The sequence below is a fragment of the Crocodylus siamensis genome, chromosome 7, assembly GCF_052110815.1.
Source record: "Crocodylus siamensis isolate JL-2025a chromosome 7, ASM5211081v1, whole genome shotgun sequence".
NCBI lineage: Eukaryota > Metazoa > Chordata > Crocodylia > Crocodylidae > Crocodylus > Crocodylus siamensis.
The window spans coordinates 25,164,182-25,183,712 of NC_143401.1; the positions used below are offsets into that span (position 1 = coordinate 25,164,182).

Genomic DNA, 19,531 nt, shown 5'->3' on the forward strand with positions numbered 1-19,531 from the left:
ACAACAATTTGATTTCTTTTCCAGGTCCCTCAACATCGGTTCCCCCAGCCTCAGGAAGCTTCACTGCAACAGGATCTGGTCTCTATACACCTTACTCTTCAAGCCAAGGACCTCGTCCTGCTAGTATGACCCATGGATTGCCTCCTACCAGCCTGTCTCAGGGTGTTCCCTTAGCACAGCCAGCTTTTTCTGGTCCACCGCTGTCAATGCAGCGCCTCCCTAGTCAAGGCTCTGGCTATGCCCCACCTCCCTCTTCTACAGGGATTGGACCTTCCAATTATCCTTCTACCACAGGGGCCCCAAGACCTTCAACAATGCAAAGCCCACCATTATCTGGACAGGCTTTGGCTGGACTACCTGCATCCCAGCCAAATCATTTGGCCTCACCACCACCACCTCAGCAAGCCATGTCAGGGCCCCATCCTGGGCCTCCGATGACTGGCCTCCAAGGACCACCACCACCTTCCACGCATCCTTCCCAGCCAGGATACCAAATACAACAGAATGGTAAGTCAATCCAGTGTACCTTCTATACTTCTTGATGCAAGTTCATGGCTGGTCTGAATCAGTGAAATGTAATCTTTCAGTTATCTTAAGTAAATATAAAGCAGAAAGTAGGCATCTAACAAAAATACCAGTGCTTTGGTGGTTTAATGCGTTTCATACATATCTCATTTGTATGTGAAGGAGACCCTGAGAGTGGTTCTGCAGTGTGTGCCTGGGACCTCTGCAACCTTCATTCCCGTGTACTCCATAGGGCCTTCCCAATTACCCCCTCCCCAGGGTTACATGTACCCCAGGTTGTCAACTCCTGGTCTAATTGCTGGGCTTAAGTGTGCATAGACTGGGAACAAGTGCTGGGGCTTTTGTCCCTTGCTGAGCCCATGAACACTGCAAAGCAATATAGAAAGTTTGTGTCTGATTGTTTGTTTGTTTTTTCCTCTAGTAAAACATTTTACTATCTCACATAGGTTCTATAGATAAATTTGCTATTATTCATTATGCTTGCTGTGCTGGAAAAAAAAAAGACTCTGGATAACTTTGTAACCATAAATGTCTGTAGCTAGCTGTGAGGATCAGGAAGTAGTACTCTGTCCCCATGCAATGTTGTACAATATTATAAGTGAATTGGCTGTTAGGGCTGTGTGAAATTTCGACAGCCGTTTCATTTTGAAAGTGATTCAGGCTATTTCAGCGCCCAAAATACTGAATCCGAATCGAAACGGGAAGGCTCAGAAACATCTCCAAAATGAAACAAAGTGTCTGAAACGTTTTGGAAATGTTTTGGAAAATTTTGGCATTTCGGAGCCAGGCTTGCAGGGAAACAGCTGTATGCTGCTGCCCTGCTGCTTGACCTGGCTCTGCAGAGAGCAGAGAACCACATCAGGGTCTCCTCACTGCCACTGCCCGCCCCACATGGCAGGGACCAGCAGACTTGCTTGCCAGTCTTTGCTGCTTCCCTACCCTGCAACCCAGTGTGACAGGCATCAGATGTCCACAGGGAGGTCTCCTCACCTGCGTGTAGGGCAGTGGCCCTCTCCCTCCCCCGGGCAAGCCACCCACAGGCCTGTCCTCCCCAAGCTCTGCCTGGCATAGTAGGGCTGTGTGAAGCTTGCAGCCCATTTGAAACAGATTTGGAGGAGATTAGGTGGAAACGAAACAGGACAGCGATCCAAAACACTGAAATGAGTCGTTGTCCTCTGAAATAGCTGAATCCTAAACTGAATCAAAACACAACCATTTTGCACAGCCTTATTAGCTATTTAGAATCTCCTGGATTACATGTCTTTGCCATCTGGACATTTCATTATTGACTCTAAAAACTCTGTTTGGCACAGCTCTGAATTTTGTAACCAGATGTCCATATGGTTTCATCGTTTCATAGTTGGTAGGGTTGGAAGGGACCTGAGCAGATCATCAAGTCCGACACCCCCCCGCCATGGCAGAAAAGAGTGCTGGGGACAGACGACCCCAGCAAAGTGATTGTCTATCCTTGTCTTAAAGACCCCCAGGGTAAGAGCCAGCACCACTTCGCTTGGAAGTTGGTTCCAGATCCTAGCTGCCCTGACAGTGAAGTAGTGCCTTCTGATGTCTAATCTGAATCTACCCTCTGCCAGCTTGTGACTGCTATTTCTAGTCACTCCTGGTAGAGCTTGGGGGAACAGGGACTCCCCCAGTGCCTGCTGGTCCCCTCTGACTAGTTTGTAACAGGCCACTAGATCCCCCCTCAGCCTTCCTCTTGTGGAGGCTGAACAGGTTCAGGTCCCTGAGCCTCTCCTCGTAGGGCCTGCCCTGCTGCCCCCTGATCATGCGAGTGGCCCTCCTCTGGACCCTCTCCATGTTGTCCACATCCCTCTTGAAGTGCAGTGCCAGAACTGGATGCAGTACTCCAGCTGTGGCCTGACCAGTGCCGCATAGAGGGGGAGGATCACCTCCTTGGACCTGCTCGAGATGCATCTGTGGATGCATGACGGGGTGCAGTTGGCCTTCCTGACTGCATCCCCACACTGCTGGCCCATGTTCTTCTTGACATCAATGATGACTCCAAGATCCTTTTCTGCCTCTGTACTGATGAGAAGGGAGTTCCCCAGTCTGTAGGTATCCTGCTGGTTCTTCCTCCCCAGGTGCAGCACCTAGCATTTGTCAGTGTTGAATCTCATCCTATTCTCATCTGCCCACCCCTGTAACATGTCTAGGTCCAATTGCAGCCTATTCCTTCCTTCCAGCGTGCCCACATCCCCCCACATCTTAGTGTCATCAGCAAATTTGAACAGGGTGCTTTTTACCCCCTCGTCCAAGTCACTGATGAAGATGTTGAACAGTGCAGGCCCGAGGACCTAGCCCTGGGGGACCCCACTGCCCACATCCCTCCAGGTTGAAAATGACCTGTCCACTACCACTCTCTGGGTGCAGCTCTCCAGCCAGTTGGTGACCATTTGACTGTGTGGGTGTCGACGTCACAGTCCCCTAGTTTCTTAATGAGAACGGGGTGAGAGATGGTGTCAGAGACCTTCCAGAAGTCCAGAAAGACTATGTCCACTGCTATCCCCACATCTAAGGATTTTGTGACCTGGTCATAGAAGCCCACCAGGTTGGTCTGACAGGACCTGCCTCTAATGAACCCATGTTGGTTGCCCTAAGTATAATCTCCCCTGCTGGCCCCTTGTGGACATGTGCCAGAATAATTCTCTCAAAAAGCTTACCCAGGATCGAGATAAGACTTAACTGGCCTATAGTTCCCCCGGTCCTGTCTGGTCCTGTCTTTTGCAGCAGAAGAGTGTTTTGTTAAAGGTTTTAGGAGTATATGTTGTAGCCATGTTGGTCTAAGGCAGTGGTCTCCAATCTTTTTAAGTAGGAGATCACCTTTGGCAAAGCAACCCAAGATGTACCGTATGCCATGTCGTGTCCCGTGTCCCATTGCCTCTCTCCCCCGCCCAGCAGATAAGTCTGGAGTGGAAAGGGGGGAGTGCAGATCAAGGGAAAGAAAATTATTTGGGAGCATGCCTCCCTAGTAGGTCAGTCCCACTCAATTTAACCCTGCTCCTGCCTCTGTGGCACTGTCCCTCATCATGGGAGCCTTGATCTACCCCTACCCCTTCTCTCCGCCATGGACTGACCAGCTCTGCTGGTGCATGCATGTGTGTGCACGTGTGTGCATGCATACAGCCACTCGGCCCCCCACCCCAGCCTCAGATCAACTCCAAGAGGCTCTGAGATCTACTGGTAGATTGAGATCCACTGGTTGGTGACCACTGGTCTAAGGACATAGGCAGACAAGGTTCTTTGGGTAAACCTGATAACTTTTATTAAACCAACTCAAATAGTTGGAAAAATCTTCTTTGCAAGCTTTTGGGTACAAATACCCTTCATCAGGTTGAGGAAGCATCTGCAGTTGGTGTGCGCTCTTCCTGGATGGAATGAATAGTAAAGAAGCCAGAGGCTGGGCTGCATGCAAGAAAGCCAATCAGTGAAGATGTAAATTGAGGAGTCAGTGGGTGAGAAACAGGTTGCGGGGTGTGAGGGAAGGGGGAATAGCTGGTAAATAGTGGAGGTACCTGGGGAGTCGGATGTTAAGCAGCTTATAATGTGTCCTAAATCCAAAGTCTATATTTAGTCCGTGATTTTTTGTATCCAGTAGATTGATGAAGTGAAGTTCGTAGGTTGTAACACAATGAAATAATCATGTATAGTCATAAAACCACTTAAATTAGCAGAAATGAGAACTGTCCTGTTATAACTTTGGACAGCCCAAAGCTGACTGACAAAATTGTCTGCTTTTACTTTATGGGTTTTGCTTGGGGATATGTGGTTGCTTTCCTCATAGTTTTCTATTAGCTGCATCTGCAGCACAACTTGAATTTTGACAGTCCTTTGTTAAATCTAACATCTTGGTAATATTATTTTCCAAATACATAAACCCATGAAGAACTGGTTCTTCCCATCTCTCAGATGGGTTTCTAAAAAAGAATTTTCATCAAGGTTTAAAGCAAGTGATGTGCTTGCTAGAGATGGACAAGTTAATGATGAATCATTGTGACAAATCTATTTAACCTTTATCAGTTGGAGGGTAAGCTGTCCATTTTTGGGTTAAGATGTTCTATAGGAAATGTGGTTAAAGTTTAGCAAGGAAGTGTTAAGTACTGGGCATGTTTTCAATCTAGTGTCTCTTTTCAGGTTCCTTTGGACAGGTGAGAGGTCCACAACCAAACTACGGAGGGGCTTATCCAGGAACATCCAATTATGGGAGTCAACCTGGACCGCCACCCCCACCAAAACGCTTGGATCCAGATTCCATTCCTAGCCCTGTAAGCTTATGTTGTTCTCATCAGTATGAACTTTTACACTTATTACATCTGATTATATATGAAACTGTGACAGATGGTTAGGATAGAAACAGATTGCTTAATGAAGAACAGTGCTTTCTGTTCCTGTTTTTGCTTTTTTGTTTTTTTTAATTAATTAATATATTCAGTTTCAGGGACTTGTTATCACTAGGATCACTAAATTACCAGTAGCAGTGATTGCAGAAAGGGCCTGGATATGGCACTATATCTCCACATGTTTCTTTTTTCCAAGTTAATAAACAGAAACTTTTTAATACTTTGATTAAGCCACTGGCCTGTCACACATCTCCAGACTTTGCCTTATGAGCTCTTCCAGGTGAAGAGTAGCTTGCCAAAAAGAACATTGTCATCTCAGTAAAGCAAAGCTATCCTTCAGTTAAGTTGCAGGAGCATGGTTTATAGATGGTTTATTTGAAGAGGTCTGTGGACAAACTGAGGAGTCCAGAGGACAGCAATCAAAAGGATCATTGAGTTTTGGGGAAATGTGATTTTTAAGAAAAGGTAGAAGAATTGGGGTTATTAAGTCTGGAGTAGAGAAGACTGAAGGGAGATTTGATTACAAGTACATGAAGGGTGGTTATAAACAGAATTGTGTTAGACTGTTTTCTATGGTCTCAGGCGACAGGACAAAGCACAGTTGTCTTAAATTGCAGCAAGGGCCCTTTAGATTGGATATTAGGAAGAACTTTCTCAATTTTGGGGTAAGTAACCCTGGAACAGATTACCTAGAGAAGTCTCTGTCCCTGGAAACTTTTAAGAACAGGTTAAACTGGGATGGCTCAGATAAGAAAGATTCTGTCTTGGTAGGGGAGTTTGTCTAGATGACCCTGACGTCTCTTCACAGCCACATTTTTCTGTGATTCTGTATTTGCTTACTTAGACATGCCCATGTTTTATCTTATAAAATTGGTTTAATCTTTTATAGGCTTGTCCCCTATATTCTAAATATGGACTAAACTATAAACCTGATACATTACTGTTAAACGAAAATATTTTTAATATCACCCAGAATAAAGGTAGTTCTTCCTCAGTGTGGAACAGGTGACCACCTGACTTGGGTCCCAGAGCTGCATTAATTTCTTCATTAATTTCATCTGGCATTAAGATGATTACTTAGTTTCTTAAAGGGATATAAACAATGATGATGCCTTCTGAGGATGCATGAAGAGCTTGATAAAAGTATGATAGTCCATTCTTTATAAGTGTACAGTATGCAGTACTGCATGCAGTATGCACAGGAACTGACTGAATATACTTCATAACAGTTCATTCATTGCCGATGTTTTCATAGTCAAGGTGTGGGTCATAGGTTGTGTGTTTTGAGCATGCACTTGTTGTCTTCTCAGTCTCACTGTACTTCCAAGCAGTCAATTAAGTTTGTCAAGGATGTTCTACGTGCAGTGATGACATTTTTAGCTTGAAGGTGAGCCGCTTCTCAAATCGGAATTCTCAGCAGGGGGGGAGGAAGGAGATAAGTGAGGGAAAGTAAAGGTATGAAATGGCTGTCTTGTTAACAGAGATCCTGGTTTTCCCTGATATAAAATCTCAAATTCCCCCCCCCCCCCCCAAAATACATATTCTCTCATAAAACCCCCCAAAATCCATGATTAAAATTAAAGGCTCCCCACAGCCACCCTGGCCCTGCTTGTGCCTCTTGCTCCCTTCTCACAGCCCCTGCTCCCCCAGCCCTGAAGGAGAAGGCCCCCAGCTGCCAGGGCTGTGAACCCCGGTCCGCAGCCCCCTGCCCCTTCTCCCCCCTGCTGCAGGGGTGGGGGGGTGCTGGCTCCCTGCCACTGTGCATACTCCTGAGGGGGCCATGGGGGACCCGCACTACTGCAGGTGTTGCATGCGGCAGGCATGGACTTCAGGCTCGGGCTCCCTCCCTTGGGACCTCCACAGCTCAGTGGGAGCAACCTGGCATGACGGAACAGCGGGGCTGCCCAGAGAAGCTGCTCCCTGCTGCAAGCTCCTCACTGTCCTGGAGACATGCCCCCTGCGCATGCTACTGCTTTGAGGGGCGCAGTCCCATGCCACTGCTCTCACTGCAGCCCCGTGTGCAGGAGATGCATCGCCAAGGCAGTGTGGAGCTCGCAGCAGCAAACAGCTTCTTCACATGGCTCCACTGCTCTGCCACATTGGGTTGTACCCGCTGGGCTGTGGAGGCCCTGGAGGAGGGAAGCAGGGGGTGGCAAGGAAGAGTGGAGCCACACAGAAGCAGCTTGCCTCTGAGCTCTGCACTGCTGTGGCAATGCACCTCCTGCATGTGGGGCTTCAGTGAGAGCAGCCTTGTGGGGTTATGCCCCTCAAAGCAATGGCATGCGTAGGGGGTACATTGCCAGGGCAATGGGGAGCTCACAGCGGCAAGCAGCTTCTCTGTGTGGCTCTGCTCTTTCCTGTAATGTGAGGTCAAGCCCGCCGAGCTGTGGATACTCCAGGGGAGGGAAGCAGGGCAGGAGCCCGTGATCACAGCCTGCGCCTGCCTCGCATACAGATGGTGGTGTGGGTCTTAGTCGACCCTGCCACTAGACGAGCCACCCATGACCCTGTCCTTCTCCTTGCTTGGGCCCTGAGGGCCATGCATCGTGGCCCTGGGCTGCAAGCACCGCCTAGCTCCCTCCCTCCTTCCCTACAGGGGCTTCAGTCTTCTCCCTCAGTTAACTGCTGGGGAGCTACTCTCGAGCTGCCTGGAGCCATGTGCATGTCCACGCATGTGGTGTCCCCTGTCTCACCACCCTCCTTCCACTCTCTCCCAGCTCCTTGCAGGCTGGAACTCTGCCAGCCTGCCGGGAGCTCATTGCAAAAAGGCAAAATCAGCGGGTTTCTCTGATAAATGAGAAATCCACGTTTGTCTCTGGTAAAAGGTAAAATCCACGGTTTACTCTGTTTTCCCATGGGAAATGGAAAACCCGGATCCCTGCTCATTAATATCACTAGACTGTTAGCTTCAATTTCCCCACTATTCCCAATGCTGCTGAGCTGATGTTTTAAAAGATCACAATAGCAAGTGATGCTAAGAAGCATTTCCAAGGAAATGCTTACAGTTGGTTCACTTGACTTCTATGTCTAGCTTTAGTCTAGATTTGTGCTCTCATGCTGGTGATAATCAAAAAGTCATAGTTTTGTCTGCTTAGATTTTAGCCTTACACATGTATTAGGACCTAGTTTTCATAAAGAATTTAGGAGAGCTTTAATAGGTCGGCTCACTTTATCTTCTCATCTGTTAAGTTTGGATCTCAAGCAACTTTTATCAGTTTCATTCATTGCAGCATGTTCTTGTAGTGTAAATCCCTAAAGTCTAACAGGGCAAGTCATAGTCCCTCTCTGCCAACAAAATATTCAAACCCCAAGAACAATACAGCAGCAAGACATTCTAGGATTAATTTGTTGTATTGAAGGAAACATTCTTTTTCTCTTGTTGCATGAACTGTTGTCCAAATGTATATATCTAACTCCAGTGCCAGAATTTGGGCAGAGAGAAGTAACACTTACTTCTTGTTTTATTATTCTCTTTTTCTTTTTGTGGCACTCTGTTACTTTTTTTTTATTCTTTAAAAAAAGCAACTCAATGAGCTGCCACCTCAGCAGAAACCCAGGCACAGAATAGATCCAGATGCAATTCCTAGCCCAGTAAGTGCAGTGTCTGTCTAATGTCATCTTTGTGTTGGTGGCCACCTGTGCATGCCTGCAACCTAAACTTCATATCACTAACCCTTTGCTGTTAATCCTTCCTCCCTCCGCCCCCATCTTTTTCCGCTTGCCTTATCAAAATGAATAGAATTAAATACCGCAAGGGAACTGCTCATTAAATTGCATCCTGTGTCATGAATGAAGGGGCAATAGAAAGCAGGTAACTTTTTAGAAGCAGATGGTGAAGAATGTCTCCCCTCCATTTTGTCTGATCCTTAAAAGTAAATTAGCTACCTTATTGGGCAAAATGCAGTGTTTTTATAGTACAAATTTTAGGACAAACAAGTTGCACCCATGCATACTACTTGGCTCATTACTTTGTTTACTTTTCATTCTTGTTAAGGTACCAAGGTTGAGCTAATAGTTGAATACTTGTAAGTGAGAGGAAGTAGCCATCTTGTTTTGACACCAATCCCTCATATAAATTTCTTGGCACACTTCTCTGATAAATCATGGGGAGCTGTTAGCATTCTTTCATTATCTGCTGCCATACACCATTATAATTTACAATTTTTTAAGATTCAGTATGTACATACAAAATCTCTTCTTGAATATATAGAGAAGAACCTACTTTTTGGTTTGAAGGAAGATGGTGGTTTTGACTTTTCTATTACCCTTCTATCATTTCTCCCTCTTTAGTGATTGGCTAAAGTTAGTCACATGACAGCACTTGATGTGACCAACTTTGGTTAATCTGTAGAGTTTTAGAAGATAGGAGACTTCCTGTGGAATGGACACAATCTAATGCTGTGGGTGAGCTTTCTACTGAGACAACATGAAATATACTATAGGGATAATAGTACTTTGCCAAACAGAGGTCTGCATATTGGAATTTATTGGAAAGACAAATTGGCAAAGAATGAATTTTTCACAAGGACTGGAGTAACTTGTTCCTAGGTTATTGCTTAAATTGGGCTAGGTGCTGGTACTGAAAAGGTAGCTGTAAGGATTCATAATCATACTTTGCCATTCTTGTACAGAATTCAATGATTATTCTTAATCCAGAAGTGCTGTCCATCTTGGTAGTACAGTTTTGTCATCTCTAATTGAAGAAACTTTTTAAAATATTTTCTGGAGTTTAACCTTTTAAATGAACCAGTCTGTTGCAGACAGTTGGGACCTGAACTATAAACTAGAACAAGTATAACACTGAAGGGATCAAATTCCTCAGAGTTTTTGTACACAGGTATTTAGGTCAAAGTTCAGTCAGATACACGGTAAGAACCAGCCTTGCATTGTGGCAATTCTTGGAACTTTAGATACAGAGCTTAGATGCAGAAAGCAGGGAAAAAGGAAGCTTAAAACTAAAAGATGCATGAAATCCAGAATATTTTGACATGGAGCTTCCAGAAAGACCTAGGTTGGTTTGTAGTTCACAGTCTGTTGGGGAGCAATAAACAGAAATAGTACTTGAAATTAAGTTTTGAGAGTCCAAATTCGTTCTTTAAATGTAAAATATGCCAGTTTTCATAATTGTAATTTAAACCCCCCTAAAATTTAAATATGACTTCTTCTTTTGTTAAAATCCCTCTAGTCTTTCCCCAACTTTTGCATACAATAAGATCTGGCTTCCTGACAAAGCTTAAACTAGGTCTAGGCTTCTGAGTCCTTGGAACTAGTCATGTTTGTCCCAGTCCCTGTCTGACTTCATTATAGTTTCAAATCCTGTGTGTCATAGCCACCACAAAACAGTCTATAGTTGCTAACATGCTGCTTTGCATTCTAGATCCAGGTGATTGAAGATGACAGAAATAACCGTGGATCAGAGCCATTTGTCACTGGAGTGAGAGGGCAGGTTCCACCCCTTGTCACTACCAATTTCCTGGTAAAAGATCAAGGTAATACACTGCTCACTACTTACTGCAGCTCCTTCCAAAAAAAAAAAAAAAAAGAAAAAATATATTGCCAGAGATCTGAAAGCAGAATGCCCAGATTCTCAGTGTACAATTTCTTGGGACATTCCCTTTGTACAAGGTTTTAGTGCTCTAGCTTTTTGTTAACCAGTAGAGGCTTAAATTCTAAAAATGTTTTTGGTTGTGATCTAAAATAAAATATAAATTCAGTCTCAGACAGTAGTGGATGGTTTGACCAATCCATCCATAGGTAAAAACAATTAACGTTTTTTAGAGGAATGAAGTGGAGCCAATGGATGTTGGAAAGCCAAGAATGAAGATTTGTGAGTAGAAGTATGTTGCATATTTATATTGGAGTAAAAGGGAGCATTTTAGGATGAAGGCATGTTGGCAGTATGAATGTGAAGGGTCTAGGACTAGAAGTGCATTATGGTGTCATGAATCATGAATACAATGCAATATATGATCTGGGAGTTGGGTGGAGAAAAACTTTACCTTATCTACCTGCTTTTGTGACTATTGGTAGTGTTGTCAGTTTCTCATTTTCAGGGTTGCTGAAATCTTATACAAATAAGTGCCTTATTTTCTAAACCAGAATTGCAGTGCTCAACAAGGAAGCTGTTGGAAATGAAAAATGGAATCTTCCCAAATTATAGTGTCCGAGTACCTGTTTACAATACCTTAAGTTAGCATAATCCATTTGACATCCACCTGACACGTAGGTTGGCCCTTGTGTAAATAGCGTGTTATTTTTCTGGGGCTTTTTTGGCGGGGAGAAAAGGTAGATTTAGAGTTGTAATCTGAACAATACAATAATCTAGGTTAAGAATCGCTATACAAGGAGTTAATCAGGACCACCCGTTTCACAGGTTATGCTGTATCTGAATACAAGTCCCTATGTAGATGGGTGCTTAGAGTCTGCCTTATGGGTTAATGTGTTGCTCATGTTGTAAGTGTTGTACTCTTCAGAGAAAATTTGAGTTTTTTTTGTTTTTGCTTTCCTTTACAGGTAATGCAAGCCCCCGCTACATAAGATGCACATCTTACAATATTCCCTGCACATCAGATATGGCCAAACAGTCCCAGGTTCCCCTAGCTGCTGTCATAAAACCACTGGCTATGCTACCGACAGAGGAGGTAAGAGCAATATCCTGCACTGACAGTTAAGAGGCTTTGAAGTCCTAAACAATGTAGACCTTGGTGGAATGAGAATTTTGGAGAGCGAAGACTAAGCAAACTTTGGTCCTCAGATAAACCTGAGTTGTGGTCATCTCTTTGCCATGACTCTGTGCCCCTGCTCTCTTCCATCTGTAAAACCTGGTTAACTCTTACCTGCCTAATCAAACCGGGGGGGCTGAAAGATTCTAAATCACTTTAAAGTAGAGAAGGTCTGGAAGAGTGCTAGGAACGTAGGCTCTAGTTACAGGTATACATTTGTTATGTTGCTGCTCCTAACCATGATTTCAGTGTATCTATCCAAACTGCTCTTGCTGGCTAGATTTATAAAGTATGAGTTGGGCAGTCTATCCACCCATTACATGCCTTGCCCCTTTCAGACTCCATTGAGTTGGGGAGGATAGTGCATGGGCTTTAAAATCTATTCTGTTGCATTTTAATGTCATTTTAACAGTATTTTGGATTTTGCAAATCTGCTCAAAACGTTTCAATAAACTGAATTGGCCTGAAGTAAATTCCCATAGTGTGCTTGGGACCTTCTTATAAGGGATGTATAATGGGAGAATTAAAGCAGCTACATTTCAGAGGTTTGTGTGGTTTAAAAGCACTCTGGAAAAGAGAAGTGCACCTACATATTTAATCTCTAAATTCTGATTTATATGCTTTGAATGAATGCATCTTTTTATGCTGCCCAGCAAAATTTTCCCAAATGTCAGTGAGCCCCCAGCCCCAGAAACATCTTTATTACAGACAAGGGCCAGTTCCCTTGTGGAGGGGCCCTACTAACAGATGAGAGCTTAGCTAAATATCCTGCACCTGTTGAGAGAAATAAGACTCTGTAAATGGAGCCAAAGCTGGAGAGATGGGGAGGGGAAAGAGAACTGTGATTGGTGAGAACAAGGCATTGAAAACAATTTAGAATCCTTAAAATCCAGCACCTGCTCACCAGATGGGACCTTTGCTGCAAAAGCTAATCAAGGTTCAGAGAAAAAGCGTTTGAGGCTTCAGGAAATAACTAGACTTCCCAATATCTAGGATGTTAATTGGCATGCACATTTTCCATGCATGTTATGGCTTTTCACTCGGTAAAGGATTTTTGTTCTTGAGGTAGTAAAGCTGGCTGCCTGTTGTCCAGAAGCCAGGGACAAGCTAATGTGACTAGGCAAGTACAAGAGTCAGGTTTTCCGTCTGACATATGAAGGCAACGTGGCAGGGATAGAGGAAGTAACATCAGGCAGAAGCAGCCTTGAGTGGTCTGTCAGAGAGGAAGGTGGCTAGAGGGGTGAATAAGTATAGCATAAATATTTGAGTTGCTTTATAAGTAGGGAGAGGTGTGCGAGTTGTGTAAAGCAAGAGAACTGAGCTGTCAGTTAAAGCCAAGAGGGGAAAGAGCTGGGAGTGGTCAGAACAACTGTTCTACTGTCAGTCAAAAAATGTACCATCTGGTAAGGTTGTGTGCAGAGCCTCATGGTTATGGGGGGTGGAGAAATGGGATCTTAGGCTCTACAGTTCTGCTTAGGGAGTGTTTAAGGTTGGAAAGTCAAGCTGTCATTGAGGCCAGTGCACCTACTGAGAAATGCTTTGAATGTAGCCTGTGACTTTGAATGTAGCTTGTGTGCAAGCTGCTCTTAATTGAATCAGATTGCCTCTTGCTGCTTCTAAGAATGCAGAGCTCTACAAGTTGCTCCAAAGCCTACTCTGACTTGCCTGGAAAAGAACTTACTTACTGGTAAGATAAAATTATTGCTTCTACATGCAGTTCCTGAAGATAATGATACATTATGCTAATACAGTAATTATCAGGGACTGACGTAGCTTGAATTGCAGGCAGCTGTAGTGATCAAGACCTCAGTGGTTTCCTTGAAGATTGTGCACCAAGCTCATACCAAGTGAAAATGCCCATACCTATTTAACATGGCTTTTAACTACTTCAAACCATCTTGCTTTGAAGAATAGGCTCCTCTGGATATATAATGTCTTCATTGGCTCCTGTAGTTTTAGGTCTTCTATAACAAGCTTATCAAAGGAAGCATATTCCCTGTCTGTATCAAAGCACACTTTAGAATTTGAGAGAGAGAGAAGTGGCAGGTCCAAAAGTGGAGTGTGTCTAGCTCTATTGAGCAGTTTTCTGTTAGTCTGAAGGGGGACCAAGAACAAATGACCTGTTGACACAGCAACAGGGAGCCTGCAGCAGCAAGTGTCAGTAAGACAGATTATAGTTCTAGTTTGTATGGATCTTGGTTTAGAACCAGATGGATACCCATGATAAAATTTTTATTTGAAGGCATGAGTCCCAGTTTGGACTCTCTAACTGCAGTAGTGTTTTAATTGTATATTAAATTAAAGGGAAAATGATACAGGGGAGAGTTAGGCTGTAAATATAAGGGCATAGAAATGACTGGAAGTAGCACACTAGTCCAAAACTGACCAAGCAGAGTTTTAAAAAAATCCCAAACAAAACAGTAAAAATAGTTTAACTTCATTTGGGGAAATTTAAAATTAATTCAGACTGAGAGAGAGGTATCTGCACTTTCTCCACAAGCAGCAAAGACAAAAATAGGGGTGATTTAATGTATGATCTGAGATGTTTTTGTCTGTACAAAGGGTTTGGGGATTAAGTTTGTTTTATAAATTTGTGGCTGTGTTTTTCACCCTGAGAAGAGGGGTTATTTTTAGCAACTATAAGCTTCATCGTACCCAACAGTGGGTTTTCTACAGAGTATTATTTTATTTCGGGGAATGGAAGTACAACATGTGAACAGGTCTCTGATCTGTCTCTTACTGGGTTGATGAGTATGGTGATGAGTGCTGAGGAAAAGTACATAAGGCAGCCCTTGGATATTAGCTCCTGAGATCATGGGAAAGGACAAAAGTCAGCTGTGAATAGCACTGATCAAGGTCTAAACCCTTTCAAATCAAAGCTTTGTAATATACTCTGTTGCAGAATTCTTTCTGCTGTCCAGCAGTAGCTTCCAAGGAAATATTTCCTGTATGTACATTTTCTCCACTCCCTTTGCTATTCATTGTGCTTCTCTGACTGTTAATAACTACAGCTCACCAGCAGCTTCTGTGCTTGGAGCTTGAGGCAGTAAAGGATTTACAAAATATATTCAAACTCTCTTCTTCCTCAATAGCTTTGGGAGATGTCTAGGCACTCTTTCCTATCGTATGACCTGTCTTCTTCCTTCACAGACCCCTCCTTATTTGGTAGATCATGGAGAATCTGGTCCCATTCGATGCAATAGGTGCAAGGCCTACATGTGTCCGTTTATGCAGTTCATTGAGGGTGGAAGGAGATTCCAGTGTTGTTTCTGCAGCTGTGTCACTGAGGGTAAGACTTCATTCTGGGAGATGGTGTTTTTGTGCCAGTAAGGAGACACTTGAAAGATATGTAAACAGTTATTGTACTAAAGGGGTATTCATGGCATAAGCACTGAGCAGAATGGCTTTTCACTGAATTTTGTATTCCTCTCTTGTATTTTTAAAATGTACTGTTTAAGTAGTACATTCAGGGTGTGATTAAGTGTTCAACTCTGGAATGCTGAAGATTGCAGCTTCTTTAACTTTGTCCTCTTGTATAATGTGTTACAATACTGTCAAGCTATTTTAATAAAGTTTTTTTGTATCAGTAGATCCATATAGTGTGTTATTGTTTGAGGGATCTTAAGGTAATTTTTGTTTTGGACCATATCAATGAAAATAGTGTAAGTAAGCATTTTAGTTAAAATGTATATGATAAATGTTCTGCTCTTAACATTTTAGTCAACATATCCCTACAGTTATTTTCATTCAGTAACAGCCCCCTTAATTGTCGTTCAAGGGTGAGACTGTTGCCTATGAAAGAACTTGATTGCAAATGGATGTTATGTTTATTAATCTTTTGTTTTATTCTACATTGATACATATTGATAAGCACACTCCAGTAGAGTATAAGTCCCATTTATGTTTTATTTCTCATAGAAATACCTTCCCTGGCATGTGTGGCATACACAAAGCAATGCAAGATATTTGTGTATCTAAAATTTGTAAAACAGATCTCTACCTCATGTGACAAAGTGGTTGTTAATTACCATGAAGACTAATTGTGTAATTTTAATCTTGATATCTTTTTTTTTTGTTTCTCTTCTGTAGTTGAACTGTTCAAACGTGAAATCCTCCATGTAGTTTCAATTAAATTGACCTTTTTAAAGGGATTTTCATTTTTTCTACTTCTGTTAGTTTTTGTTTTTTGTTCTGTTTCGGAGGGGGGGGGTGTTAGTATCACTTCCTGTAATCTGTTTTGTCCTAGTCATGTTAGCAGCTCTGCAGAAGAGAAACTTCACTTATCCTATTGTGAGGGGGTTTCCCCAGTAATGGAGCTAGGTTCTGTTGGGGGATGCTCTTGTCTTCTCCCCTCACATAGTAGGTGTTCTGCTGGAATCTGCTTTCAGGCTTTTACAACAGTGTGTTTGAGTTACCAATGATATGCTTGTAACATTTGCTGTGGTTTTTGTTTCTAGTGCCTCCTCACTACTTCCAGCACTTGGATCATACTGGCAAGCGAGTTGATTTCTATGATCGACCAGAGTTATCATTGGGGTCTTATGAGTTTTTGGCAACTGTTGACTACTGTAAGGTAAAACAATGTACATTTAGCACAGAGCTATTATGGTAACCTCTAGGAGGAGATGACATTTATTTTAGTTGAAGTCCATTGGTGACATTGCCTTACATAGGGGAAGCAGGTTAGAATTTACATCGCATTTTACAAGTTAGATATTGCTTGATTTCTACGGTAAAAAGGAAGTCTGGTTCTACATCCTTTAACATCAGTTTAGTTAGATTATAGGTAGATAATTCTTACGAATAATTCAAACCAGATCAAGGAAAGTGCATGATCTCTACAGTGGCAACTACAAACTGCTTTCAGTCTGGTGGGTGTTACAAGTGTATGTTTTTAACTCGCCAGCAAAAATTGGGCAAAATCAGTTTAGCTAATGGTGCTTGAGCCAGTCCTCCAAACAGTTTTCTGCAATCACTGCATTATATGCTGAATTTCAAACATGCAAGGCCACTAAGTCCCAATCCCATATTTGAAGCATGGGACCAGGCAATCCTAATATGTTAACTACTTCTGAGAAGTGGAAAACACATGCTTCATATTAAGGAAACTCTTGTTTTGGTAAAAATAGAGAAAAAGGTTTCTAAATGTTGCAACGTTACAAACTTAGGGATAGCAACACATGTTGCATTTACCTCTGAACAGTTTGCACCTGTGCTGTTTGTCTCAGAACAGAAAAATCCCAGTGTTGGTGTGCGCACACATCACCCTTCAAATCAGGTTGAATGAGTGGCTAAATGCCTTGCTGCTTTTCTGCCATTGATTCAAGTGATGCAGTTATGGGATAATGGTTTAGATGCACTTTGTAATGTCTGTTAGTACTTCTTATCCCACAAATCTTTCTAGGGCTTATCCCAGAACAGTGGGCATGGATGTCTGAATGATGAGTGCGCTTTGTTGTGGGATATATAATGGTTTATCGTGGAACAAATGTGACATCCATGTATAGTCTTTCTGTCACCCTGTTGTTAAAGAAATCTGTCCTTTCCTCTTCTCTTCTTACCTGTCACTTAAGACTCATTTTATGTCAATAGCAAGGTATGCTCATCCTGGGTACGCGAGTCTATTCAGAGCAGACCTAATACTTATTGAGGGGTGAAAGAGCTACCAGTTCTGGAAAGGGAACTTTTCACTACCAGTGCACGATGTCTCTTCATGAACAAGTCCATTTGGATTTCAGTCTTCTAGAACATAGAAGCTCTGGGGAGCCTGCTTTGTAAGACATGAAAATGTAAAGGAAAATACCTTCATAATTAGGCTGCTCTGATTGTTCACTCACCGATGGCACAATCTGTCCAGAGCACAAACATCTTGCATTCATCTGTGAGATGGGGTTAAACACTTTTCTTTTAAGCATGCTCAGGATAATTTGTTAGGTGGGGAAAAGCTAGCTGAACATCAGTGCATTAATTATTTGACCATGAAGAGACATTAAATACAAACCAGTGGAGTTTTGAACAGGCATTCATGCTCCATGTCTGAATCTTGTATGATCTTTTTTTTAAAGATATTGTATATTTTTCTTGTCTCCTTTTCCCACAGAATAACAAGTTTCCCGACCCACCCGCTTTCATTTTCATGATTGATGTGTCCTACAATGCTGTGAAAAGTGGCTTGGTAAGGCTGATCTGTGAAGAGTTGAAGTCACTCCTAGATTATCTGCCCAGGTAATCAGCTGCTGTGCTGTGTACTGCTGCAGCCAGTAAAAAAAATTTGGAAGGTTCCATATCTTCCCCCATTCACAGAAGAGTTTCTCCCTTTAAATGCTAGTATAAATCCAGTTTGGCAGTATTTGAAGTTGGCAAGTGACAGTTCAAGCCCCCCTGTGCTACTCTAGCTATGTGACTTAGTCATAGTCTTAATGGATTGTGTGGATGATGTTAGCCTTTCTTACCAGCTAAGAAACTACATGTAGCCTACAACTACATTGTGGGCTAAAAACTACACTGAATTACCTGTTTTCTTCACAAGGGGCAAGGAGTTTTATAGGTAATTGTCTTCTATACTAACCATGTTTTCAGTCCAGTAAAGTTAAATAAGCTTTTGAATGCAAGGCATTTCATTTTCCCTTGTCTAGGTCTTATCTGTTGAATGCTCTGATGCAGGTATTGTCTTATTTTCAGAGGAGGTAACCTAGAGGAGTCAGCTATTCGGGTGGGTTTCGTCACCTACAACAAAGTGTTGCACTTCTATAATGTGAAGAGCTCGTTGGCGCAGCCGCAAATGATGGTTGTATCTGATGTAGCCGATATGTTTGTGCCACTACTTGATGGTTTTCTGGTGAACGTGAATGAGTCCAGGGCAGTGATTACCAGGTAATGGAAGCTGTAGCAGAACTCATATAGGGAGCAACTTTTTGGGGGGAATTCCATATATTACTTTTAAATGATTCAGCTTTGATAATGGTATTTGTATGCTATATACCTGATGGCTCCATTGTGAATGTATTTAAATGTACACCTAGAAGCTGACAAATATAAACAGAAAGGTACACTTTGGGATATCCTTAACTTGCCAGGTTGTTGCAATTTGGATACCTTTGGGCGGAGGCTCATATTTCTAGTTTGTTCAAAAATGCTACAGGCTTGTTACTAGCCTTAGGCATATTGAAAACTGATGTACATCCTGGAAATAGAGCTACAACTTGCTTTGTCCTCAGTTGGCTGTCTGAATTTGCTTCACTAGTATTAGAAATTAATTGGAAGATGGTGCAAAATAGGACTTAAGGAAAGAGGCTTTTCTAGAGGAAAATCTGTAGTAAACATTGCTGAGACCAGGAGCTTTTAAGAGTTTAGTCACCTTAGCTAAGTTGACAGTGTAAATATAGCTACAAATTGAGGTAACCCTAATTAGATTGCTTCTTTAGGAGAGTCAAGTGAAAGAGAAGGAAGGAGAGTCAAATGTGAAAAGTTCAGGCAGCAGCCAGGTTTTTACCTCTTACCAAATCTTCCACTGGGAGTTGATCGTCTAAATTGACCCTAGAAAGGGGGTAGTGAATTACTGACAGAGTTAGGTAGGAAGATAGACTTTGGGACTAGATTAGGTTAGATTATCAAGACTAGATTGTGGCTTTTAAAAGGATAAAGTAAAAATCTGACACATTTAAGAGAAGGGATCATCAGGAGCATTAGCTGGAGCTATAGAGCCAGTGCTGAAGAAGCCAGTGCCAGAGTTGGAGAGGATGAAGAATCAGCTTTTCTGTAGTTAACAAATGAGACCCTATAATTGACATGTTGGTTAATAGAAAAGTTAGGCAGGTTAGTGATTACTGTTTCTTAGCCACTTTGGTCCCCTGGGCCATGGGCTACCATTGGTGGTGGATTTACCAGGCAAGGGCTAAATTTTCTTTGACTTTTTCCTTTCTCTCTCTC

At 42.6% G+C, this 19,531-nt stretch overlaps 1 protein-coding gene across 5 annotated transcripts in view; it reads left to right on the forward strand.

The window, feature by feature from the left end:
- The window catches only part of SEC24C (SEC24 homolog C, COPII component), a 58,928-nt gene that overhangs the window by 19,484 nt on the left and 19,913 nt on the right, over nt 1–19,531 (forward strand). For 3 of the 5 annotated variants that reach the window (XM_090056970.1, XM_090056972.1, XM_090056973.1), the window contains 9 exons: nt 25–507; nt 4,675–4,805; nt 8,403–8,471; nt 10,258–10,369; nt 11,394–11,521; nt 14,753–14,891; nt 16,060–16,175; nt 17,703–17,827; nt 18,284–18,475. In XM_090056970.1, coding sequence (XP_089913096.1) covers nt 25–507; nt 4,675–4,805; nt 8,403–8,471; nt 10,258–10,369; nt 11,394–11,521; nt 14,753–14,891; nt 16,060–16,175; nt 17,703–17,827; nt 18,284–18,475 — 1,495 coding nt within the window. The remainder of the gene's footprint in view (nt 1–24; nt 508–4,674; nt 4,806–8,402; nt 8,472–10,257; nt 10,370–11,393; nt 11,522–14,752; nt 14,892–16,059; nt 16,176–17,702; nt 17,828–18,283; nt 18,476–19,531) is intronic. The other 2 variants (XM_090056971.1, XM_090056974.1) reach the window with 1 other exon arrangement.